General features: G+C 41.4%; 1 protein-coding gene across 1 annotated transcript; it reads left to right on the top strand.

Annotated features, from left to right (window-relative positions):
* The first annotated feature begins 66 nt into the window (after positions 1 to 66).
* ALDH8A1 (aldehyde dehydrogenase 8 family member A1) lies at positions 67 to 11,705 on the top strand. Its single transcript, XM_054629922.2, has 7 exons — positions 67 to 684; positions 4,753 to 4,900; positions 5,295 to 5,450; positions 7,187 to 7,336; positions 7,932 to 8,188; positions 9,027 to 9,188; positions 10,585 to 11,705. Exons 1-7 carry the CDS (start codon positions 547 to 549, stop codon positions 11,035 to 11,037), a joined length of 1,464 nt encoding a protein of 487 aa, XP_054485897.2. The 5' UTR covers positions 67 to 546; the 3' UTR covers positions 11,038 to 11,705.
* Positions 11,706 to 27,030: the final 15,325 nt, after the last annotated feature.

The following is a 27,030-nucleotide window of genomic DNA, read 5'->3' as shown; positions in this document are numbered from 1 at the left end:
TTGATAGGTGCATTGGTTTTGGCGATACAAGGAAAAGTAGTGATAGAACAGTGAACATGAGCTGCAGAAGCTGCATACATGCTGGTCTGAAGTGTCTTTTGTCTGCTGACACTTAGAAGCAGGTTCCTGGCCAGATGTTTGAGTGTTGAATTATTTTGTTTAGTTGTTGCAAAATAATGTCTTCAAACTGTAACTTCAAAAACTGTAACAGGTAGAAATTCCCTGTCAAACCATCCTTTTTCTCTTTTTTTTTCAGTCCTTCACTTCCTACAGACAAGAGAAAAGCTGGTTGCCAGCAATTATGCTGTTCTTCCCTCCTTGCTTCAACTCCTAGAAAAGAACCAAGTGTCACAGTAATACTAATTTTTTCCCCTTTGCTCTTTCCTGCTGTTGTTGCCAGGGTTTGTTCCCACTTGTAAACAAGTGGTGCAGGGAACATGGAGAGATGGGGGAGGAGTTCGGACTCACTGTGCAAATACATACAGACACACTAATCTAAATTGATGCCTCGTTGAAAAAAGTCACAGGTGAAGCAAACAGCCAACAATGGCTCACTCAAAGGCTCTCTTAGTACTGGAAAACTTCATAGGTGGCAAATTTGTTCCTTGTTCCTCCTACATAGACTCCTATAATCCGTCCACCGGAGATGTCTATTGCAGAGTTCCAGACAGTGGCAAAGAAGAGGTGAGTACTATCCACATGGACAAAAAAGGGAAAAATGTTAAATGCATGTAACAATAACCTTTTGAGAGAGAGAGGCTGGAGGTGAGAGAACAGAAAAATGATGACTTCAATGTTTAAACAAGTAAATTCTTGATTATATTGTAGTATTGCATAATCCACTGCTGTGGCAGCAAATGCTGTCATTTTTTTTACATTTTGCTATTAGAAAGTTATGGTCTGGATTCTAAGCTGGTGTGAATCAACAAAGCTTCAGTAACTTGAATGGAGCTCCTTCAGCTCACATGGTGGGAGATGCCTTGTGCATAAGTTCACAATAACACCCAGACAGACTGTAAATATAAACAATCTGTGAGAACAGTGTTTATTGATCTCTTCTGTAAATAAATTTAGAGGTACCATATGCAACTGTGTTCTCCCTTAGTGTCTTGATGATTTGCAGTTTTCATTTTAAAGGATTTTTGGCTTGCTGTCTCTTCTCTGAAAATGGTAAAAAGCTTTCAGACCTCTCTGGTTTTGATATTAGCAGTTGGTTATTCAGTGCCTGTGATGAGTGTTTTTCCTTATAACATACCCTGTCCTCTGCATTCATAGGGTTTCCAGGTCTTGTGCTCTCTACTGGGGGGAATGTTTCCTGGAACATACTATGTGGATGGGGTGTATGGATCACGTGTGGATGGGCAATGATGTTCATCAAGGGAGCTGCAGTTTCATTGATGCTGCTTTATAAGGGGCCTATAAGTCTGTGTCCAAAATAGTGTTTCAGACTTACTGAAGAGGAAAGTGACTGCACAAGCTTGGATAGCACAGAGGGCTTGTCTACTGTATTGTCAAATATGGACAGCATTTTGAAAATGTTTTTTAAAACAGACTACTGCAGTGTGTGGCTGTTCTCTTTGCTTGCATTTCAGCCTTATTGACAGCTTCTCTCAGCAGAAACCTTTGCTCTGTAGTTTCAACTGGGTAAATATTTGTTAGATGCTGATGACCAAGGGTTAAAGAGTAACAGGTTGAGTTTGTTGGAATATATCTGTGTAAGTTCATTCCATTCCTAATTATGCCTGAAAAGTTTGCTTTTCGATGTGCAGGTGCAAATCTTCCTGTCCATTCATTTGCAAAATCATGAAAACCAGAGAGATCTGAGAGTGCCAGAGGCTGCTGGTTACTCTAGAGATATAGTTCAAGCATCCTAAGAGCAATGCTTTTCTCTTTCAGCTTTCTGAGTAAGTGTTTGTGTGTAGCAATGGGAACCCAGTTTTAAAGACCTGTAAATTTGGTGAGTGCTTTAGTCCTGCCTTTAGACAGCTGTACAAGAAGGTTGTGCTCTGCAGAGCTGGCATCCGCTGGGGACTGATGGAATATGCTGAAGAAAATGCAGTCACACACGACTTGAGCTTATCTAGAGATACCAAATAAGCATCTAGACCAGAGTTCAGCAAAGGACTCAGGGTGCTGGTTTCTAGCAAGGCTCAATGTCCAGTTGCATATTATCTTGGTAAATTTTTCTGGGAAGTTAGGTGAAACAAGGAGAGACAGTGAGTTTGTTGCTGACCCTGGAGTTTAACACCAGGTCAGCTGCTGTGGCCATTTTAGCCACTTTCTGCCAAAAACATTGAATGCATTTTTTTTTCTAGGGGTTAGTTTGTTCCCCAGCTAGATACCTTAAATTCTACATAGCAGTACCACAGCAAGACTAGCAGGTGCCCTGTATATCCAAAAGACAGGCTGATGAAGACTAATTAGTGCTGGCAAATATCTACTTTAAAAACCACTTCTCTTTAAAGAACCTGGCTCCTGCACATCATCCCTTGCAAAAGCAAACATCTTGTCCTGAGGGCAGTTCAGCATGGGGTATTTTGATAGCAACCTTTTATGATGGGTATGGATTGTGTGTTGTTTCTCTGTGGCTGTCTCATGCAGAAGAGGAAAGCAGAAGGAAGTGTTTCAGACACAGGAGTTCATAGTTGAATTCTTATGTGTGCTTTCTTTGTGGCTTTACTTTCTTTGCTGGTTTTTGCTAGTCAAACTAAGTAATTGTTTAACCTTTGTGTGCTTAATTCTTCTCTACGAATCTCCTTTTTTCCTCTTATATTTTCTTAGATTAATCTACTGCCACTTAATTCCTTCCTTTGCTAGTTTTCTCTTCTGCTGTTTGTGAAAAAGCAGTATTTTTGTCCTTCTTCTAAACCCACTGAAGGGTTAAAAATGCAGACATTATTGACTATTATAGACAGTATTGACTATCTCCTCTCCTGGCAGCACCTGGTGGCAAAGGCCACAGAGGAGAGGACAGATGAGCAGCACAGGATGGGAGGGTGGAAAAACAAGTTAATTAGTGAAGGTGCTATTGTTTCACAGAGGCTGAAAGTTTTCAGGCTAGCATGGCATCTGCACTGGACTCACTCAGGAAGCTGCAGTTCCCCTTTCCCAGGCCTGGTTTGGTCCTGTTTCAGCTGTTCAGTGGCTGACAGCCTGCTGCCATGGGCACTTGAGCAGGAGGTTGTTGAACTACAGTCGAAAGAGAAGAGTCTGGGTTTCTGAGCTTGGCCAGTGATCCATGCGACTCTCTGCACATTGGTTTAATTTCCCACCTTGCCCCCCTGCACTGGTGGTGTTCTGGCTTTCAAACTCTGGGTGTTATTTTTACAGGGCCCATAAATTCTGATGTGTGTTGCAGGGGGAAGGAGAAGGGGTAGATAGAGTTTATTTTTTTGCTTGCTTGAAATTTTGTGCCCTCGTTAGTAAAAAGTCTTCGGAGTATCTGTAAATTATTTTGTGATGGTTTTTATAAGACTTGTCACAATCTGAAGGAACAAATTCAGAACTCATTTTTGTGGAATTGGTGGAAGGGAGCCTTCGCTGACTTCATGGGAACTAGCAATATGGCAACATTCAGAGAGGTGATAATGGTCTGATCAATATTACATCAGCATCCTCCTAGTTATTGATTTTGGCAGATTTCTAAAACTGAAGAAATTGTATGAGCAAAATTTTAGGAACAAAGCTTTGACTAAACCACCACTTTGATGCATATATTAGATTTTGGGAGTATGGCATAAGTATGGAAGCAAAAGCTGGGAAATTGGGCAATTAATTAAAGTATGGAAAGATATTGATGACCATCTTTAGTTAGCGTGAAACTGATAAACATGCAGAAGGAACTGCTTATAAATCAACAGATGAATGATGCAGGTAACTTCCATTCAAGAGTCCAGTGGAAATGACTGATGGGACAGAAAGCCTTCTGCTGAATTTTAATCCTTTGAAGATGGGTCTGCTTCAGAAAAGTGCTGGTAATCTACCACTGCTCAGAAATGTCAGGCTGAGGGACTGTGCAGCTGTCATGTACATCTCAAGCAAAATACTGATAGGAGTGGTGTGTATCTGTATAAATGCATGTAATGATTCTTACCTCTAGGCTTTGTTAGGTGTCTGGTAAGAGAACTGACTAAACTCCCAGCATTGAAAAAGGAACTTTATTTTTTTCTGTGAGGGTATTAATGACTTTCTGGCTGTGAACAGGTAAGATAAAATTTTCCTCTGAGTGTCCATTCCTTAAATATATTCTTAGTCCTTACTTGAACCAAATGGTGGAAATCAAGAGCTAGCAGAGCATCCAGCATTTCATCATTGCCTGTTGTGGCTGAAGTCTTGTGTTGCAAGGGTTGTGCATGTTTCGACTGAAGCTGCATTTGCTCTGGGGAGATTCTTACTCTTTCCTCCATGAGAAAAAAGTTTCTTTTTGTTTTGGTCAGTGGCACTTGCTGGTGCCAGTTGACTATTCCAGTATTTCTTCTAGGCCTGGAGGGTGGCCCACAAGTTCCTGTGATTTGGAGAAAAACAAGAATTCCAGTGGAAGTTTCTTTTCTAGATATTCTATTTCAGTGACACTTCTTGAGTTATGAGGTAGTGTCTTGTAAACAATGGAGAAGCTCTAAGGAATTGTCATCTCCCCAGCAATGTGGTCTGGATTATTAGTCTCTGAAATATGAATTTATCTGCTGAATTTATCTGTTTAATATTTTCTTAAGCCTTTCATTAGCATTCACGATCACTCTTTTGCTTTTTTAGGTGGAAGCTGCTGTCAAAGCTGCTAAAGATGCCTTCCCAATTTGGTCCTCAAAAAGTCCATTGGAAAGATCTCAGATCCTGAACAAATTGGCAGACCTGATTGAACATGACCTGGAAGCATTTGCACAAGCAGAGTCAAAGGATCAGGGTAAGAACTGGAACTGTTGATCTCAAATAAGTGTGCCTTGCTGAATATTGAAATGGAGGATTTGGATGAAATTTTTTTTTATAGTATGAACTGTTGGAGCAAATTGGAGTAGATGTGCATGAACCTTTAGGAGGTTTTGGATTTGGGATTCCTGGGTGATCCTTGCTTTTTGGAATTACCGACTTTGACTTCAGTTGTCAGATATTTGGAATTACTAGAGGGGAGCTGTTGTCATTGACTATGTTTGTACTGTGCTGGTGGTTACTCGGACACAGGACAAAAGACACACAAATCAACTTTGAGAGACTATAAAGCAATTTATAGTTAACTTTAAAAAGTTAACTTTAAAAAGTTTCTGTCCATGATGACAGTAGCATGTTTGTTTTTGTTTCAGGAAAAACGATTACATTTGCCAGAACAGTGGACATCCCTCGGGCTGTGCACAACTTCCGATTCTTCGCCTCTTCCATCCTTCATCACGTCACAGAGTGCACCGAAATGCCAGCCATGGGCTGTGTGCACTACACCTCGAGGGCGCCTGTGGGAGTTGGTATGATGATCCTCACGTGCTGAAAAGCTTGGCAGAATGTCTGCCTCCGTAGGGGCTCAGCAAAGAGATTTTTGAAAGCATTTATTATCTCTCAGTCATGTGCTAAACATGGGCTTGTCTGCTAAAGCATCAGCAACTCTATGTAAAATCAGTTATGTGACTTCATGGCAAAAAAACGAAAAAAAGACTGCATACCTAAAAAGCTTCATCTACTGCTCTCACCTTCACGGTCTCTCTTGTGTTTTGTTCATGTGTGTCTGTGGGTGAGCATTACAGCTGTGGGTCAGTGCGACGTGCAGAGCACCGAGCTCCTGCTCTAGCAGGGAGAGTGGGATCCCCCTCTCCTTGGGGAAAGCTGTAGTAGTCTGTGACCTGAGTGCACTTGGGTGAAGAAACTACTCTAGCTGGGGAATTGCTGAACTCAGCCACTAGTTGCTGCTGCTTCTTCAGGAAATTAAGTGGTTGACTTAGCTGAAAAGTAACAGTGTTGTAATGATTTCATTATTAGTTTATGTTATACATAGTAGTATAAATAACATCTAACATTAAATATATGTGAGTTCTCCACATTTACACTTGAAGTACTTAAAATGTAAAATTCGCTAATTTAGAGGACCCTGTTAAATCTTTTCTTGAGCAGTGGATGACGTGACTTTTTCTGGTAAAATTATTCTCTTAAGGAAAAGTCCTTCACTCAATCTACTCCATCAAACAGAAAGAAATCCCATGACTTTTGTAAGGAGGCACATGTGACAATTACAGATTTTTTTTCATAATTTCTTATTAATATGTAAAGTGAAAATATTCCTAAAGGCAATTACTGAAAATAATTCTGGTCATTCAGCAATTCATGGGAACAACAGTTTATATAGTGGTAAATGTTGGCATTCATTAATTAGACTAAAAGTTCTCTGGAAAATGTGTACTGTATGTTATACAGAGTTTGGCTAATATTAAAATTGAAAAATAAAAAACAGCTTTAAAGAGCAAGAGAAAGCAGGAATATGATCTGAGCTGGCACATTCAGCCTGGAGAAGAGAAAGCTCTTGGGAGACCTGCAAGACAGCTTAATAGAGAGGGACTTTTTACAAGGACATGTAGTGATAGGACAAGGGGCTTCAAACTGAAAGAGTGTAGGTTTAGGTGTTAGGAGGAAATTCTTTACTGTGAGGGTGATGAGGCACTGGTACAGGTTGCCTGAAGAAATGGACAATGGCCCAACCCTGGCAGTGTTCCTGGCCAGGTTGGATGGGGCTTTGGGGAACATGGTCTAGTGAAAGATGTCTCTGGGGGGTTGGAACCAGATCATCTTTAAGGACCCTCTCAACCCAAACCATTCTATAATAACTTTCGTTGCTCTTTGCTAACACAAAGTATTGCCTATTACTGCACCTACAGGCAAGATTTTGCAAATTATTGTTATGGCTAACCTTGCATTAATGTTCCTGCAAAACACTAAAAAACTTCCTGAGAATATAAGATTCTGCCCTGAAGACGCAGCAAAACTTATTCAGAGAGTTCAGCTGATCACTTTTAAAATCATTTGCACAGGTCTTTTAAGAAATTATCTCCCTGTCAGAAATGCTGCAAATTTATTGTACATATTGTCTGGAAATAAAAGCTATGGCCAAATTCCCTTCATAGATCTGAATTGGTGTATATCATTCTTGAGGTCACAGAAATGAGTTTTGTATCCCAGCAGACTGACCTCCTGTCTTCGTGGTTTTGTTTCGTAGCTGGTTTAATCAGTCCTTGGAATTTGCCACTGTATTTGTTGACTTGGAAAATAGCTCCTGCCATTGCATGTGGAAATACTGTGGTTGCCAAGCCAAGTGAGATGACATCTGTCACAGCCTGGATGATGTGCAAACTCCTGGAGAAAGCAGGTAAGTCCTGTAGCATGCTAAGGAACAGGAATAGAATGGAAGTGCTTGTCTGTGCACCAGGTTTTTTTTTTTAGTTGCAGAAATCAGAAGGTGTTTAAAGGCTCTGGGAAAGACTACTGTAGCTGAATGTTGCACTGGAGAACAAAAGGCTTTTTCTGTCCTCATACTATCCTGTCTCCCCAATCCAGCTGTTGCTCATTTTTTTCCACTATCTTCTGATGGAAAGTTTTGCCCCTCCTGCACTCCATTTACAGATGCCTTAAGTCTGTGGTGCAAGCAAAGGAGCCATGAGAGAATAAAGGAGTGAGAATCAGCTCTTGGTGAGCTCTTTACTTATTAGTGTCACTCTGTGACAGCTGTATTTGGTGCACTATTAGTTAAAATTGGGGGAACAATTGCTTGTTCCCTGAATGACTGTACACTGCATCTCTGGTGATCCACGTCAGACAAGCTTGATTAGTGGGCCTGCTTTTATCATTTAACCCATGACCCATAGAGCTGTCTGACATTGTGCATTTCAGCTACTACTGAAGTTAAGGGTTAGTGTTTTTGTACCCTCAAGCGTACAATGACCGTGTGCCTTTGTTCCCATCAGGGGTGCCTCCTGGAGTGGTGAATGTCGTGTTTGGGACAGGGGCCAGGGCAGGAGAGGCCCTGGTGTGCCACCCCGACGTGCCCCTGATCTCCTTCACGGGCAGCACGCAGACGGCCCAGCGGATCACGGAGAGAAGCGCTCCGCACTGCAAGCGGCTCTCGCTGGAGCTGGGAGGCAAAAACCCCGCCATCGTCTTCGACGATGCCGACTTGAGCCAGTGCATCCCCACCACTGTCAGGTCCAGCTTTGCCAACCAGGTGCCTCCCACCCCTGTAACACACAAACCCCGTTGGCATCAAGGAGGGGCGCGTGTCTGAGGGCTTCTGTGCATGCTGCACCCGCCTTTGGATCTGAATCTCAAATTGTCAAGGTCTATTTCAAGATCATGTTGGAGAAAATCCTAAGTAGGAAAATATGAAAATGGTTTCATTATTCCACAAGGAGGGACGCAGAGTAATAAAAGGCTCTTCTTTGTGCTCTCCATCAGAAGATAACAAGGTGTTATTACTCCTCTCAAAGTACATACATTTCTTATCTCTCAGGGAAGCAGCTGCTTTAAGTTCCACTGTGTAAGAAAGTGGGAAGCTTGTTGTTTTGTTAGAATTAAATCAGGGGACTTCCCCCAAAATTTTACCAACATTATTCTTCCCTCATCACCACCCTCAGGAGAGAGCACCAAAGCCAGGAAATTTTATCTGGGCAAATGTTAGAAAAATAGCTTGGTATCAGAGACAGATTATCAGGAAATGGAGAGAGATCATTCAGAGTTGGAAATCATGTTACCTATAAAAAAATGTTGGAGAAGAAAACATGTAATTTATAAAATTAAATTTACTTACGGTAGTGATTGCATGATACCGATTCAGTTTTTGCCTTTTCCTTCTCCTTTTTTTTTTAATCTGGAAAAAAATCCCATTTTGCAGTGCTGGTTAATGTAGTTTGCACTCCTGAGGATGCAGGGACACAAGTGAATTGGCTGGTAATTCCTAATACATAGAAATTATGTAATTCCTAATACATAGGAATTATGTCAATAGTACAATGTAATATGAACCAATATTGTTGATTTCTAGTTTGTTTCTTTCTTTTTGATAGGGTGAGATCTGTCTCTGCACCTCCAGGATCTTTGTTCAGAGGGGAATATACAGTGAGTTTTTGAAGAGGTTTGTGGCAGAGGCCAAGAAGTGGAAGACTGGGAATCCCTCAGATCCTACAATCGATGTGGGAGCACTAATAAGTAAAGAGCATCTAGAAAAGGTGATGCTACGTGGAGTTTATGTGATTTCATCTCATCTTTTAGAGGGCTAAAAGGTAGTTTTAGAACTATGTGGGAAAGATCTTGTCATCTCCAAGATCAGCTCTGAGGGATGATAACTCAAAGCCATTATAAGGTATCTTTTTAATGAGGTTTCTGTTGCCTGTGGCTTGGGATCATGTGATTACTCTGAAAAAACATCAAACTCTCTGGGGGAAATAATTTAAAGTGGCAAAAGAATATTTCCTCCTGTTTAAATGAGATCATTATAATGTCTTCTAAGTCCTGAATTTATATTCACAAATCTTAGAGTTCAACAACATTTTCTTGGATTTTAATACTGCATTTGCTAAGATTGCTAATTTACCTAATAAGTTAGTTGACAAGGTAAAAGTTATATTTTTTATATTACTTCTGGCAAATTCTGGCTTGTACAGAACAGTTTCCTAGAACTGTTTGCAGTAATTTGTAATGGTCTGTGTGTGGACAGCAGCTGAGATGGTGCACAGACAGAGTCTGCTTTAGTGGCTTATATGAAATGAAAGGTGTCAGAGTTCAGGGAGAGCAGATGCTTATATCCCAGAACTCTCTGACGCAAGAAGCAGACCAAAAAACCACAGAGTGAGAGAAAGCCAGACCTTTGATATGCTTCCCTGATGCCTCAGAAGGTTATCCAGGTTCTCTTGTTCTGAAGAAGAGTGGTAGCAACACCCACTTCCTGAGGTCTTTGTAGCACCACAGAGAACTTCCAAGTTTTACCTATGAAAGTACCTAAAAGAAGAAAAAGATAAGGAAGTCCTGTGGTATCTCTGTGGTCTTTCTGTAAGGAGAGAAGCCAGGCAATGATTGCAGAACAGCAGAAGCAGATCAACAGTACAAGAACATGTGTTCAAGGGAGCAAGCTTATGGTAGCAGCAGCCACAGAAACATCTTAAATCATTTATTGATGAGATTTTCTGTAGCATTCATGGCTTCATCATCCTAGTGGCATGTAAACATTCAAAAGCCCTGCCTTGAAGCAGGAAAATACCACTGATTCCTTGGAGTAAATGAGTGAACCATGGCATGGGGTACATGGAAAACTGCTCCTGGGAGAAGGGAGGGAGGCTCTGGAACCACTTGCATTTTCTCCAAGGGTCCTGCCCTTTTGACAATACTTAGTGGGAAGGGCCAGCAGTGTTGTCTACTAGGCTAGTAAGAAGAAAGAGCAAACAATTGCTTTTTTCAGCAAGAAATACGCAGCTTTGCATGCAAAGAAGCATAACAACAAAATTTAGGGAATGCTGCCCTCTATTGTAAGAGGGCAGCATGTTCCAGCTGGAGTTCAGGGGCTCCTGCTGATGTGAACCCTTGGAATTTGGTGTCCTTTAGCAGTGATGTTTTTCTGCTCTTCCCCAGGTAAGGACCTATGTGAAGAAAGCCCAGGCTGAAGGAGCCAGAGTCCTCTGCGGAGAGGGAGTGGATCCTTTGGCCCTCCCACCTGGCAACCAGAAAGGCTATTTCATGTTGCCCACAGTTATTGCTGAAGTCAAGGATGAATCTTGTTGCATGCAAGAAGAGATCTTTGGTCCTGTGACATGTGTGGTAGCATTTGATACAGAAGAGGAGGTGATCAGAAGAGCCAACAGTGTGAAGTACGGCTTGGCAGCCACGGTGTGGTCCAGCAGCGTGGGGCGCGTTCACAGGGTGGCACACAGGCTGCAGTCTGGACTGGTGTGGACCAACTGCTGGCTTGTGAGAGACCTGAACTTGCCATTTGGTGGGATGAAAGCCTCAGGCATAGGCAGGGAGGGAGCAAAGGATTCCTACGAGTTCTTCACTGAGGTCAAAACCATCACGATAAAGCACTGACATATGTCAACAGAAGTATTTTAGAGTGAAATAAATGACAGCAATTTGAGTTACCAAAAATGGCTCCTTAGAATACAGGCTGCTATTATGGCCATTCCTTTCTTGAACTTTGGTCAATATCAATGACAGCTGAAAATGATCATCCCAAATGCTCATGTTAAAGTCAGTTTTTCATGTTGAATGAGAAGGTCAGTGTGGACTCCACAATCAACCCATCCCAAGCCAGATGACTTGCCTGTCTTACAGATCCTAAATATTTTTGATATTTTTGATATTCCTGCCTCAAAAATCTGTCCCTTTAAGGCAAATTTGAGAAAGAGTATATGACAGTCGCTCTGGTTTGTGAATTACCTTGAGGGGCAAAGTAGCAAGCACATGGTAAGACTGATGTTGTAAAGGGGAATCAGCTCATTTTCACTCTAAACAGTGTGGTCCACACATCCACCCATGTTGCATTTCACTGATATCAGACAAGGATTGATACTACACTACACTGAAAGCCTGAGGAACTACCTTTAACCAAGTGGCTTTAAACCGTGGGGTCATGGCATTCTCTTGATATTCATGGAAACAATAAATGTTTTAATTATAACCTTCTTTTTGGTAGGTAGCTGAATCATCCTAATACCTGTTCTCTGTTTTGAAATTAAAGCCTTTTGTCACTTCAAGACCTCAGTGATGGTGGTTTTTACATCCTAGCACAAAAATATTGGCTGCATCACAAACAGCATCACTCTTCATTAAGAGAACCCAGAATTTACTCCTGAGAGAATGAACTGTTGGAAATGTTTATCACCAAAATATAAAACCACTTCCAACTCTTCCCCATTTGTTTACAGATAATTTTTAATCAGGTATCTCACAAACTTGTTTGCTTTCAACAAAAAGAGAGACTTGGATACACCTCCACATCTCTGGATGCCACCTGGTTGCAGGGCAGCCCTAGCAGCCAGGTTGGAATTGTGGGCATTTGATGGATTTGGTACAAGAACCCCCAGCTGAAGGCATGTTAAGGAATATATGTAAAAATTATAGGCTTATTGAATTGATGTATTCTGAAGAAGCATAAGCATTTTATTTTGAAAATGCCTAGGTCTATTCATGACCATGTGGTGGCAGCAGAACACCTGCTTTGGTGTTTTTAATCACAGCTGGGAGGGGAATAAACAGCTATATCAGTACATGTTTCATTCTGCTGATTTCTTTTCTATTTACACATCCTGTTGGAAGAGCACAAGAACCAAAAGCTGTGGAACACTTCATTAGCTGGGGGGTGATGAGGGCACATGGGGAGCAGACATTTTCAGCAACAGCAGATGGGATATTGCACAATTAGTAGAAATGGATGAATACCTTCCCCCATCTGGATCTGGTCTAGGTTCAGGTTTAATGAGATGAATTTGCTTTCAGGGGTTGATTTTATCTTTGCATTAAATATGATGGGAGATTTCCAGATGTTTTTCACATGCTGCAGACAAAGGTCTGTGTGTCATCTATGTGATTCTGGCCCAAGATATCAGAGGTGGAGTAGTGGGTTGGGTGGGGACAGAGCTCTGCAGGACCCCCAGATGTGGGGTATGGAGGTGGCCCTCTGTCCAGCATGGCTGTGAAGATTTCTCAGAGGTGAACTTCTGGGAAGCCCCATTCCATCATCCCTGTGTCCAGCACCTCAGAGAGGTAAGGGAAGTCTGCTGGTGCTAATGATGCTGCTGACTTTTGGGCAGGAGGGAGAGCTTATGTGAAGATACAAAATATTGTCCCTTTCTGTATTTTCCATCTCTAATGGGTGGACTCCTTCCTTCTACAGTTAACGTGCAGTTCAAGTACCTTGCTCATTCTGCTATTTCTTGCCCTTTTAGATTACTCTACATTTGCACATGTACAGATGTGAGGGTGTTACCCAGTGGGGACATTTCCTGCCAGTAGTAATGGGTAATTGTTGCCTTTCCCATGCCTACCTCCAGCCTCAGGTCCTAGGCCCAAAGGGAGCTCCTGGTGCTTGTGGCAGTGAGGCAGGTGCCATGGGACAGGTTACCTGCTTGTGCCAGGAGCTCTCTGTGGGCACACAGAATTTTCCTATATACCAAGAGCCATGAGCTTTCCCATGTCTTTTATTCAGACCAACTTCCAGTGTAGCAACATGTATGGATAACTGTCCCATCTAACAGATGAAGCAGTCCAAGGACTTCTTCCTACAGCTAATGAAGGTGTCTATTACAGCTGCTTTGTTTCTGAGTTTTCTGCTCTCACTCTATGTGGACAGTGAAGAGGATATCCTGGGGAATGAGGCAGGCTGATCCAAGTTTTGAGGCTGATGGCTCTTGCAGAGCTCTTCAGGCTACACGTTCTGGAATTTTCCAACATGACAGTAAAGCTTTTTTTTTTCTGTAGACTGCCCTGGCTTGAGCATGAAATCATGTGGCCATTGTGAGGATTTGTTTAATTACTGTTATGTAAATCTCAAAGAGTTGCTCCATCTGTTAATTCTTACTGATGGAGTGAGTACAGTTCAGTTTTACACTAGAAGATTATCTCACTGGTGTGAGATGATTACTTTACATGGGGAGGTATTAATATATTTGCCATCCTTTACAGCTCTCAATTAGCATAGGGTTATTTCTGTTCTATTTCAGATCCTTTCTCAGCCTATTTATGTCTGTACCCAGTTATTGTATAATGCCTGAAAGCAGCTTTGCTTAGGGAGACTCTGCATGTAGTTTGGGGAGGGGACACATCAGCTCTAATGTTTATATTAAAATCAAGCTATGTTCATGTTCCCACAGTGTTTCTAACTTAGGCAAAGCAAGACCTTTTAAAACTCTCAGGGATGAAAACAGACTTGACTGTTTGGGTCAGAGAAAGTTTCATGTGTAACTTAAATGAGCAGAACAAGAATGTAAACCAGTCCAGTAAGCTAGACTGGTTTTAAAACCCAAGCTTTGAATTTCTGAACTTCAGAAAGCTATCCCTTAAGATTCAACTTCACAGGTAGAGTCAGATACTTAAGACTTTCCTCTTATGAACAACAACAAATAAAGGAAAAAGGGGGGAAAAAAGACAGTGGGATTGTGAGGGAACTGTGAGGAGTTTCTTTCCAGGCTTGTCTTCAGGGCTTATGTTTAAGTTTTTGCTCAGACTTGAAGCTTGAGCTCAACACCTGTCTCAGCTCTAGAAAGAATACTGGCTGAAGTGTCCAAGTACTTGTCCTCAAACTTCTTATTAAATTAGAGGATTTTCTGTGTGGTGGGAGAGTGAAAAATGAAAATGGAATGAAATTTTCTTAGTCTTAAAGTAAGACTAGGGTCCCACTTTCCACCCTAGATGGTAATTAAATATGCTATAGAAAGCTAAATATAATGAATAAAGGAAACCAACAACAGTTGCAGGAAATTCTGGGACATTTTCTTCATTGAATTCTGTTCCCCTCCTTTCCAAGCATTTGTTTTTGTGCTTGGAGGGTGATGTTTGTACTTAAGGGACAACAATGCACAAGGTTTTTTTTTTCTAGAATACATCAAATCTCTGTTGGTAACAGTTGTAATTTAGGTGAAGATTGGGGTATAATGAGAAAAAGAGGGAAGTCCTGCAATATTATAACTGGTTAAACAGGATGCATCATAATGCAGCTGAAGGTTGGTTATGCAGCCAGAAAATATGTGTATGGTGTTGCCTCCTGAAAAGGAGCAGCTGAAATGGATTTGGAGATTATGAGGGAAAGTGCAATCAGTGTGAGAATACCAGTTCAGCCAAAGCAGCCCAACAGTGTAGAACTCAGCCTGAGCTCTGCCACATCATTGCAATTAACAGGAGAGCCAGCATGATGCTGGAGAGAATAAGCAGAACTGTGCTAAATCTGCAAATAGTCTTTACCTTTGTATATAACATTACTGTCATGTTGTGCATCTATTTCTTTTCTCTTTAACTAAGAGATTTGGAGGGAGGAAAATGACTGCAAATTCTGAAAAGAGGTCCAGGACTTGGATGATGTTTTGCAACACCTTTTGGCTTCACAAACACTTGTTTTACCAAGATAACTGGTGTGTGTGTGTGTGTGTGTGTGTGTGTGTGTGTGTGTTCATATGCAAGGAAGAAATTGCAGGGGTCAGTGATGAGTCTAGAGGGGCAGATGCACACTCCTGGGCTTCTGTGTTGAACAGCAAGTTTTGTCTCTTAAAAGACAAGAAGTGGTGGAGCACACCTGACTGGTGTGTTCTCTGGTGGGTGACGAGTTAAGCACTGCACAGCCTGCCTTGGCATTTCTCTCTGGCACCAGGTGTCCTTAATAACATCCTAGAAAATGCAGATGCTCCCACAGAAGAGGGCACAAGGGTCCTGGATGGGCAGTTGTTTAAGGTGGAAAGAGGAAGATGGAAGTTGTGACCTGTCAGGTGGATCAGGCCAAGGTTTCTCACCTGGATGCTACCACTCTGGTTTTGTCCTGTGCTTTGGGAAGGTGTGCTGGACCTTGCAGCCTGGCGAGGAGTGCCTGGTCCAAGGAGCCCACTGGGACATGAGGAGGTGGCAGACAGATGCTGGGCTGCAGTGGAGGCTGAGGCAAAGGCACTTGTGCAGCTTCCCCATAGGCATATGGGGCCTTTGTGTAGTTACATGAAAGGTGAAATAAGAACATTTCTCTGTGTGTAAGAGCTTCTGTGGGGTGCCCAGATATGATAATGATGGGGTTTGTAATATTAGTCAAACCCACAAAAGGCTTCTTCCAGGGCATTGCTGATGAGAGCTATCTCCTGGTTTCAGAGAATGGGAAGTAATTACAGACTATTTATTGTGAAATGAGGACACACATTCATTCACAGGGTGCTAAACTTGTCCAATTAACTCTGAACTCCTGAAATAATAATGAGAAGATTATGCTACCATTTTAGTAATTGGATTTTCTCTTCCTTTGGGAGCAGTGCCTATTAAAGTAGCAGTATATCCTTGGTTACAAAGAGATTTCATGTTTTTCTTCAAGTTTGGCTGACCCAACAAAAAAGTCAGGCAAAGTCACATTTTCTGCAGCTGTAATATGACATTTTCAAAGGTTGACTTATTAAAAAAAATAAAAAAAGGGAAAAAAAAGAAAAGGAACATTTCCTAATGTTGCCTTAATTTTTTAAAACTGATTTGTTTACACTCACTTGGCTGCACTGAATTGACTGTGTTTCACTGATGAAAATGTGAGCTCTTGTCCTCAGGATGAATGCCAAAATGTTTGCTGGTGGAAACAGCAGAATGTCTGTCTGGGATTCTCTTTGGGATTCTTTGGTGAAATATCCATGTTTTTGCATGAGTACTTATTAGCTGAAAGTAGGTAATTTCAGTCCTGCTGAATGGCTATATTTCAGTCACTCTTTTCCAAGGAGACACTGGAGCCAGTTTTCCAAGTAGAGGACATTGAGTAGGTTTGATAAGATAACCTTAGAAGTTTGATTAGGAAATTACCTCCTTCCTGTGCTGGTTTGCTTCCAGAACTACACTAAGCTTTTTGAGGTTGGAAAGGATACTTTTGTAACCCATAATTATATTCCTACAGTTAATAATTTTTTTCCCGAATTGTCAGGAAATTTGTCAGAATTTGTCTATTCAAATGTGTAGCGTGGAGAGGTTTTTTGGATGGTCAAATGTATCTCTGGCTTTTATGGCTTTGAGTCATATGGGACAGGGGTGAAAACCAAAATTCTACAGGAGCCACATGCACCAGATTTTGTTGATGATTCAGAGAGAAATTTGCTTTTACAGCGCTGTGAGATTCTTCTAATCAGTTGACCCCTGCAAGGAGCTTCAGGCTGCTTCCTCTGTTGGTGATATGTTTTAAAACATTGCAAAACATAAGTATGTGTATGTGCATAACTGTTTAGATATGCAGTTTCCACAGTGTGGTGCTTCAGTTAGAAGGGCAAGCTGAGGTATTGATACAAGTGCTTCCAAAGAAACTCTCACTCTGGTCTGAGACCTTACTTCCCTGTTCAGTTTCTTTCCATGAGCAGCCTGAAAGAAAACAAGTATTTTAGATTCCTGAGCTCTCTATAGCACAACATGGTATATATTTGTTTTACTTAACACCATCCACTCATCTAAATAATTAAACTACCTTATTTTGAGAACAAGAGTTCAGGGGAGGTCACATTCCTCTCAGCTGATACAAATCAATGTCTACCTTTGATAGTCAGTTGGTGGTTTGGTTCTGGTTTTGCTGTCATCCTGCCTAAGACTCACTTTTCCTCCCAGGGTCTGACTGATCTGACTGGTCTTTTTTCCACAGCGGAATTAGAGCATTGTTTACCAAAGCAAATTGTGCTTCTTTGCCTGAGAGATGTAACTGTTCACCACTGGGGAGGAAAGTAATTCCTCCCATTATTCTTCCTGAGGTTTGGCTACGTTATTGCAGTTCATGCAGTTTGGATGTAAGGATGATAATGTTCTGTCTAAGGACAAAATACAGCAAGAGGTACATTTAAGTTTGATTTTTAAATATGCTCATTCTTTCCTCCCTAATTAATATTTAGAAATGTGCTGCCATGTACTCAGATTCACTTGTTGTTTTGCTACTACCTACCACTTCTCACCAGTCTTAGTCAGTGATATGAATTATTTAATGGGCATACTGTGCAACAGAAACAGCATTTTTAGCTGGGCTGTTATGTATTTGGACAGACACAGAAAAAATTACTTTTTGAGGGAGCTGTCAGAAATCTGCTTTTTAAAACTATGAGCCCTGAGTGCTGAAGAAATGTAATGTTCCAGATATTGACTCCAATGTCCCATTTAGGTTACCTGTCAAAAAATAGGTAGTGAAATCAGAGCTCTGACTGAGGTACAGCTGGGAAACATCAGTTTCTAAGCAACCCCTTAGGCTCTAAGTAAAACTTAGATGAATAATCCTACAATTTGACAATTTCTCTGTTGTACACATTCTATGCAGCACTGATCTGCTTTTTATGAGGTTGGAGAAGATGGATTCTGGTTATCTGCTCTTAACACTTCCTTTGAAGGTCTTTCCACCTTCAAAGCAGGGTATGAACTTTAGTTAATTAACCTTCTTTGCACATTTTACATCTGGAAATGTGAACCATTTTTCTTCTTGCTGCTGAGGCTATTTAAGGACAGACTATACTGTAATGCCTGCAAGACATTTCTTCAAAGTGAGTTGAGGGTAGTTTTTTCCCTCATGTAGTCATGTTCTGAATGGTTTGATTAATCTTGGCAGAGAAGAAAGTTGCTTTGTAAGGAAGAGGCAGAATATTCCTGGCTGAAATTTTCTTGCTTATTCCTTTCTTTGGTGGTAATATGATTTATGTTGTCTTCAGGTATCCTGGAAAACTAACTGCTGGAACTCCAGGAAAAAGGTGTCATCTGGTGTGTACTCTGGCTGCTGGGTGTCTGGTAGGGATGAGTTAGCAGAGCTGAGGAAGAAAGAGTGAAAGATTTCAGTGTGCATCACTGGGAGGGCAGACACTAATTCAGGAAGGCTGGTTAGTTGTTTCACTGTAGATGAATATTGTAAATCAATTTATATGCCTCTAAATAATAAAGATACTCAAAGTAACAGCAGATGTAAAGAAGCAGAATAAGTGAGGACTGGACTTGGGTGAAGCTAAGAAAAGAATTAAATAACTTTTATAGGGGGGTGTTGGCTTTTGCCTTTGAGATCATTCAAATCATGTAGAAAGAGAAAAGGCAACTGCTGACACTCATCTGTGTGCAGGAAAATAATAAATCTATGGCAATATTCTGAACAATACAAAATTTTCTTTTGGATTTCACTGCCATGAAATAATATAAGAGCTTAACTTACTTTGGTTTTAGGAAACAGCCGTTAAGGGCTGGAATTGTACTCCATGGAATTGTAACTGGGATGCTGTGAGATTTTGAGTGCTCTTGAAAGAGCTCTGTTCCTTGAAGCTAAGTCAGGTAATTTTTATGATTAATTCACAGCACTCTCTCTTTCCACATGTGGCTACTTAGCTATCCTCTGAGTTAAATTTAAGAAATGTGAACACTCAAAGTAGTGATCGTGCATGGACAAAGCCCTGCATGATCAGAGCAGCAGGTGCATTAGGTGTGCCAAATCAGGGTTGTTTAGTTCTTAACTAAACTGGAAGTTTCCTGGGGTTTCACAAATGAAATTCATGTGAATTTTGGTTTGGTTTTATTCTATGTGGCCCTGAACAATTTATCGTGCTTTGAATAGATATGATTTGCAGTACTGTAGTTCTCCATGCAGAACACTTGGTATCTGAAACATCAGAATGGTAATAACTCTTATTTCTCTGTAGGGAAGATGGAAACATATTTTGTTGATGGAAAAATGTGAATGAGAAAAGTGCTTTCTAGTCCTAGGAAAGAAGCTGAATGCAGCATTTTGTTCTTCCAGCATCAGGGGATGCCTTTTTCCCATCAGGGACAGTTTTGCTCTGGATGGGTAAGTGTGGGGGGGAGCTCAGACCAGCCCTGTAGAGCTGGGAGGACTCAGCCCATTCTCAACTTGGTTTCTAGTCATCACAATAGGAAGTTTGGCCAAGCACAGCTCCAGCTCTTAACTTTCCACTTAGAGCAGCAATGCTCCCTGGAGTGGGAGGGAGCAAGAGTAAAGAGATGGTCAGACAGTGTGACCAAAGTATTGTTTAAAGGTGACTGTATATCTCAGATCAGGGGCAGTCTCCTTTCCCCACTTTCCCTCCAGAAGGTTAATACAGCTCATGGTCTCAGGCAGCAGTCACAGAGAGTGGCATTGCACCCTTTCCTCAGGGTGCAATCCCTTGCAATCCAATCTTTGTAAAGACCATATCCTGAACTGAGAGGTGAGGGTCACGTTGCCACACCTGGAAATGAGAAACCTTTTCTTACAGTTCTTGTAAATGTCAAGACTAAGTGATGAGCCCTGGGAAAAGGTGAGGGGAATCTCCCCACCCCATCCATGGACCTTTTGGCACGGCATTGTGCATTGTGAAACCCTGGGTGATAAAAGGAGTGCTGCTATTTCTGTCCTTTGGCACTGCTGGCTCCTCGCTGCAGGTTCACAGTGATAAACTGGCTGTGAGCTGCTGCCATGGAATAGTTATGGTGGTGGCTGTGCTTTGTCCCTTGCTGGCAAGGCAGAGCTTGCCACGTGGGAATGAGGAGTGGCTGGGGTTGGTAACAGTGATTTGTGACACATCCCCACCTATTAGGGAGGATGGATATGGGCAGGGTCACACAGTCTTTCCTCAACATCCTCATTACCTTGAAATGACACTTTCCAAAGGGGCATTGCTTTTGCCCTGTGTAATTTAAAATAATGGCTCTGTGCCATTTTTAGGGTGGTGCATTTTCTACTGTAAACTGTGGTTATTTAGAGTTGTTTCCTCCACCACCCCTAATTCTGAGAAAACCATAGGTAAAAATACGGAGAAATGCTGGTAGAATTTACAGCCCAAGAGACCGACATTCACTCCTCCCCAAATGGAGGCAGACCAAGCAATGTCTTCTGCTGTAGTGCCTCAGCTCTGCCCTGCTGGGACTAAGAAAAATTCTATGTGCCCAGAAACTGCCAGCAAAGGTGCTGGCAGCCATATTAATGCCAAGGCTGGGATCAAACTCATTCACTTTGTGCTGTTCCTCAGAGAGGCACTGGGCAGCACAGGCTTCGAGCTACAGCACTAACTTGAACTGCAGTGATAGCCCAGCTAACAAAAAGCTCTGCAATTTATAGCTGCTCTAGGGTCCCTGGAAACATTCAAGGCCAGGTTGAAAGGGGTTCTGAGCAACCTGATCTAATGCAGGTATTCCTGCTCATGACGGGGGGGTTGTTTTAGACAACCTTTAAAGGTCCTTTCCAATCGAAACTGCTCCATGATTCTTTGATTCTGTTATCTGGGAACGTGAATAAAAATATTGTTGCTGCAAGCAGAAAGAGGTGTGTGTGCACACTCACCACCCTTCTCCTTGTCTTGTGCAGCAGGATTGCACCAGGGTCTTGTAGTCTTCCTTCTAATTATGAAGCTGTTTTAACCCTTTAAGTGGCAGCATGTCTTTTGCTTGATACAGTGGTTAGCTGCTGAGGGATGTGCATAAACATGTTTACTCTTTCATAAATCCCATTATCTGGCAATTCTTCACAGCAGCTAGGGCCTCATTTCATGCTGCTTTTGCTCCTATTAGAGGTCAGAGAGAGTGACTGAGCATGTAAATAAACTTCCCAACAATTTTACACCCTGCTGTGGATCACCCCGAGAGCACAAGCCTGCCATTCGAGCCCTCTTTTCTTGTAAGGCAGCTGGAAAGCAGGAAAAATCCTAGTTCTCTCCCTATAAGCCCATCATATTTTTTTGCTCTTCTGTCCCTGTACACCTCCAGTCATGTGTCTGCAAGTTCTTGTGAAGCTGAGGAGACTGACAGAGCCAGCTTTGGATGGCCAAGGCAAGACATTGAGTGACTTCCATTACAATTTCCCGGGCCTCTACTCAGCCACCATACAAACTTGCCATCCTCTCTGCATTTAGCATCCGAATGTTCCAGGCTTCTTAATCCTTTCCTATGAGTGTCTAGAAGCATTATGACTTCTGCCTCATGCCAACCTCACTTGCAGCTGGCAGGGAGGGGCATGGAAGTCCCTGATAAACATTTATTTTTCATACATTCCCTGAAGATAAACTGTCTCACAGCTGGAGAGCTAGGTACACAAAATTCCTGTTTTCTTGCTCTCAGGACAGCATGTCAAACTTATTTAATGGAACATAAAGCCAGTTTTTAATAGAAATGCCTGTAGTTGGTGGAGTAATACCCCAGAATGACTCTTTCCTGGAGCTGGTGGTCACATTCACCTTCTCTGGCCTAATATCTATACCCAGCACTATGGATTTTCTCTGGCATCTAAACATTTTGAGTTATTATGTCTAGATTGCATGGCTTCTTGAATGTTTTTAAAAGGTTAAAGCTTTTTAGGGTTAAAGCTTTTAAAGGGAGAAAATGGTGTGACTATGGAGGGAAAGGAAGGTCACGCTTTTCCTATCACTCTGTATCTGATTGCCTGCTCTCTCCTTCCTCTGCCCTTGCCAGACTCTGAATAGGGAGCTCGGGGGTGTTTCCTGCAGGCCAGCTGTGGTATCGCTGCTGGAAAGGCTCAGCTACAAGGGAAGAGCACGGGCTGGATGAGAAGTGATGATGAGTTACTGGTGACTGATCTCAGCTGATGGGGGAAAAAATGACTCCTCGGTGAACTGGGCTTGTTCCCAAAAAAAGAAATCCATCACTTAGAGGAAGGGATTGATGGAGTGCATCCAGCAGCTCTGCTGGCCCTGGACAGCGGCTTGCACTGAAGGCACCGGACGAGGCGTTTCGGTGTGTCATCGTGCGGTTATTTATATCTTCCCTTGACTAGCACATTTGTTTCCCCAAAGCAGAGTGGGTGTATGATTTGCTATTTTTTATCCTTTATTAATTTCTAAATATAAACCAGCCCTGAAGGGTGTGTAGAGCTGTCCTGCTGATTGATTTGGATGGGATGGGAGGAGGCTGAGGAACTACCCCTGCCCGCAGAGGTCTTCTCTCCTTCTCAGCATTCACAAACTTCTGAGCCAAGAAAGGAATTTTCCTTTTTGCCTGGTGGCTCTTTACTGGAGGAATAGTTTGGCTTAGTCTGCAGGATTAAGGTGGTTTTATATCTCTTACCTTAAGCAAAACAAAAATTTTATGAAAACAGTAATTTGCAGGGAGTGGTGGTGCTGTATGTGTTTTCGTGATTTTTTTTGCTTGAGCAAGACTAAATTCTGGCAGTTGTAATACACAGCAAGGAGGACTAAGTTTAGGGGCATTTTAATAGAGATGAACTGCAAATGAAATGTTCTTGAAGCAAATTTGTTGCTAGCTGTAGGAAACTTATCTGACTGAGCATATATATTAGGAAAGTATTCTCAGTTCTTTCCCTCCTGCTTTTGTTATGTTTTTTTTTTTCAAGTATTGTATGAAGTTACATTTCAGGTTTGTAGTAATTTAAATTTTAGAAGTGCAAAGTGATTTTTTTATGTATTTACAAATTTAATATTTATATAAATTGAAAAGAGAATGAATGAAACTGCTCTGCTATTTCTGCAAAAGCTGATTAATGTTTAAACAAAAGGAACACCAAGTTCTCATACCAGGTCACAGATACTTATTTCAAGCTGTGGAAGGTGTATGGCTGGAAGGCCTCCCTACTTTTGAGCTTGTGAGGAACATTTCCACAAGGCTTTCCAATGTGCCTGTCACAGATGATTTCCCAGCAAGTAGTTCTCAGGCATTTCTCTGGACAAGGAGAAGATATTGGTTTCCATCTCAAAGCTTATTTGTCTTTATCACTGGGGTCAGTGTCCAGTGTTAAAGGCAGTGAAAGACTTAAAAAATATTTTAAAATCATAAGTAAGATTTTTTAAAATTAGTTACCAAAGCTCACCAACTGCTAGAAATTAAATTTTGTTCTGATTATTAAAAACCCCCTTTGTTCTGATCTTTTTACAGTTTTTCTTGTCTGCTTTACCTTTGCCTCTGCAAGTTTGAAGTACAATACAGCAAAAAGACAAAGCAGTAAAAAGGTAGCAGGAAAGATTTTCTTGTGAGGAACCTGTGTACCTAAGGCTTCAGGTTCAGGTACTAGACTGGATCCAGATGTGATATACTTTGAAATAACAAATCTTTGGATATTTGCCTGAAATTGGTGTCAACCTATGCCTGTAAAAAGGTCCAGCCACTTCTAGTAGCAGATTCTGTTGGGTTTTTTTTCAGTTTCCACTTCTATGCTGAGACTTTAAACTAGTGTAGTGTGTAAATGGAAGGGTGTTGGACAGTTACAGTTGTGTAAGACCCAACTCTAACATTATGAAATGGACCATAGATGTCAGGCTTTATGAAACAGGGTTTAACTGAGGTAGGGCAAGCTCAGTTACTGTGTATGAAAAAGCTTAACAGTATGAAAGTATACAGGGGAAAGCAACAAGCATTTTATCAGCTGAAAACTGGAAAGATCTAGGTGATATGTTTTTGACAAGTCCAAAAATAGGTAGCAGAAGCAAAAAAAAAATTCCACTGGTGTGCTCCCATTTAAGAGCCAGCTGAGTTAGGCAGAGATAAAGTGACTTTTCAGATCCACTGTAAAGTAGCTCTTACTAACACTGTTCTTTTTACCTATTTACTTTCCTGTATTAACACGTAACCATTCTTTAACATGAAAACTGTCAGAATAAATACAGATTCCTTAGGAACATGCTATGGAAGGTACCTACCTTTTTTTTTCCAGCTATAATCTCAAAGGCTTCATGTATGTTTCTTGCCATCAGAGAAGTATTTGCATTGAATTTCAGGGACGTTGCGTGTGATTTACTTTTGAAACAGAGCATCAGAGCCTGCTTAATCCCAGGTCACCCTTGGGACCTCACTGTTTGTGGGCATGTTGTCTTTTGTAGCAGCTTGTATTCAGATTGCCTATAAAGGCCATGAGCCTTTCTGGCAGGTGGTAGCAAGACATTGGGTCCTTAATTGTCCTACAGTGACCTCAAGGAAGGACATCTGACTTTTTTATACTGGGCATAGTCACTGAAAGGATGGAGGGAATATCTGAAAGCTGCAGAAGTCCAACTGTGCTTCAACTGAGTCATGAGAACACTGTTGGGGAACTGGGTTTTCCTCCTAAAATTCCCAAGAAGTAGCTCAGGGCCAGCCTTGAGAACACCTTATAAAAGTAGGTAGTTTAGGAGGTCTCAGGTTTTTCAACATAGCAAATAGTTTCAGAAATTGTTATGAACTTGCCTGTGACCTTAAGGCTAAACAGCAACTTCTGTCTTGCCATTCTGTCTGCTTTGATACTTTTTCATTTATTCTTTCCCACATACCTATTTTTCCGTCTGACTAGCTGGGAATGTTTTCTGTTCTCGGTGAACAAGTTGGTACTATATTTGTTCTTTGCTCCATAAAAGTCTTATAAAAATTGATTACATATTGTGCACACACAAGAAGACTACAGACTTGTGATCAGGGATTGGATATCCCTTCTTACAACTGCTTTGATGGTGATTAGCATTTGCGTAATAGAGTCCATCAGGTGTTCTTTATAGAGGAAGCGAATGAAAAGCTTTCCTTACCAAGGAAAAGGAAGTTCCTTTGTAGATTAAACACCTGTAGTATCATCTTTGGGGTGTTTGTTTGTACAGGGAGTGAGTGCCTTGTTAATTCTTCAGTGCTCAGTGGCCTTCAGAGCAAGCTGGACAATCACTGTCTTGGTGCTGCTTGTCAGAGCTAATAAAGACTCTCTGCAGTCTGTTGAGCCAGCAGGAGGAACAGCAGCAGCTAGTAAAAGAATTGAATTCTGAAGGTGTGAATCTTCACATGACAATCAAAACATTCTGCCTTTCACCACAAGTGCTCTGCTACTGATTATTGCCATAGCAACTGTGCTGTATTGAGTAAAAGAAAACAAAGTCTTTAGTGATTTATTTTTAAACAGAATTCTGACTGACGTCAGAGGACAACTTGAATGCTTAAATTTAAATATATGTTTAAATACTTATTAGAGCTGAGCAGCTCCCAGAGATATTATTATGCCTGAAGACAAAATCTTGCATTTAGCTGGGTGGAGATGCCTCTTTAATAGTCTGTTGTGGCAATAAATAATGGAAATCATAATCTGGCATTCAGAGTTAATAACTCAAAGTTAAGGCTTCATTTTTTTCAGAATTATATTTTGAAATAGTAGAAACTAAGGAGCTTTGCTGCAGCAAATCTATAGGACACAATTATCAAATAATGTGAGAAATAGCAAAGGTATTGCGCTGCTCAAGCAAAAGCATTGCTGCAGTGTTCAGTGGAAGCTGTCCTTGCTTGGTACCCTCTCAGCTATGGGGAAGTGAACACCCATGACAAATAAAGCTGTCTGGGGTCAATGGCATCAAGAGTTGAAAGTGAGGACACTTTGTCCCGATACCCTTGGCAAGTTAGTGGCCATTGCCTCACACTTCCAAATACCTGTTTCCAGGTTTGCAGGCTACTCGTCTGTGGTCAAATGCTTTAAGGTGATTTGTTCATGCCTGGAACCTCAGCTTTGATATCCACAGCTTCAGGTGTGTCTTCCTTTGTCTTTATGCTAAGCCTGATAAACTCTGCTTTATCAGCTCCGGGCATATGAGTGTCTTCTTCCTGCTTAGTTTACTCACACTCAGCATTTATCCTCAGAAGTGGATTAAATATTAAAATGCACTTGTTACTCCTAGGGTAGGAGTGTCCACACATGGGCAGTTAAATATTATCACAACTACAAGGGAAGATGCTCTTCATGCACCCAGGCAGACTGTGCCTCCCCTTTACCCCAAAGAGAACTTATTTCCACCCTGCAATAGGTGATATTAGGCTGATCCTTGTCAATAAGTAAATTAGCTCAAAACTAAAGTTGTACTGACTGCTCATCCTTCATGCTAAATAGAAAGGACATTTAAATACTCCTGTGTGCAATAAAAGCTGTCTTTTATGTACAAAGGGGCAGATCAGTTTTTTGGGAGGTGCTAGTGAGGGAGATCCACTGGGAGAGGGTGCAAAGGCAGAAGTAGAGGTACTTCTTGGAGTGTGCTCATTGTGTGGGCAAGGTGTCAGGCTTCCTGTAGAAAAAGTGGGGAAATTATGAGCTGATCCCATTCCCACTGAGGCTGCTGAGAGATTTATTGCTGGGCTCAGCATGGGCAGTCACACTGGCTGACTGTATAGCTTGGAAGAAAAACCACAGATCTACCAGTAATTTTCTGCATTCTGTCAAAAGTCCAGTAAAGGGAAACTAATTTCTAATGTAGTGTTTGGATTATCTGCTGTGATCTATTTTAATAACTTGGCAATGTGCAAACCACCCTACAAATCTTAATGAATCATACAGCAGATGTCTGGGGTGAGAAAGCTATGATCTGTTACAAATGAACAACTGGGGCACAGAAAAAATCAAAGATTTAGCTAAGCCCTTTGGTTTACTTTTTAATTAAGATTTTTCCTACACAAAATTAGCCA

This window comes from Agelaius phoeniceus, chromosome 3 (genome assembly GCF_051311805.1).
Source record: "Agelaius phoeniceus isolate bAgePho1 chromosome 3, bAgePho1.hap1, whole genome shotgun sequence".
NCBI lineage: Eukaryota > Metazoa > Chordata > Aves > Passeriformes > Icteridae > Agelaius > Agelaius phoeniceus.
Note: the sequence above shows the minus strand (reverse complement) of the source record. Positions and strands in the feature narration are given on the sequence as shown.

What these genes read in the sequence shown, in the direction of transcription:
- ALDH8A1 (XM_054629922.2), top strand. Translation starts at nt 547, where the DNA reads ATGGCTCACTCAAAGGCTCTCTTAGTACTGGAAAACTTCATAGGTGGC. An exon ending in CAGACAGTGGCAAAGAAGAG is followed by an intron (nt 685 to 4,752) that starts GTGAGTACTATC and finishes TTGCTTTTTTAG; the next exon opens with GTGGAAGCTGCTGTCAAAGC. An exon ending in GTAAAGAGCATCTAGAAAAG is followed by an intron (nt 9,189 to 10,584) that starts GTGATGCTACGT and finishes GCTCTTCCCCAG; the next exon opens with GTAAGGACCTATGTGAAGAA.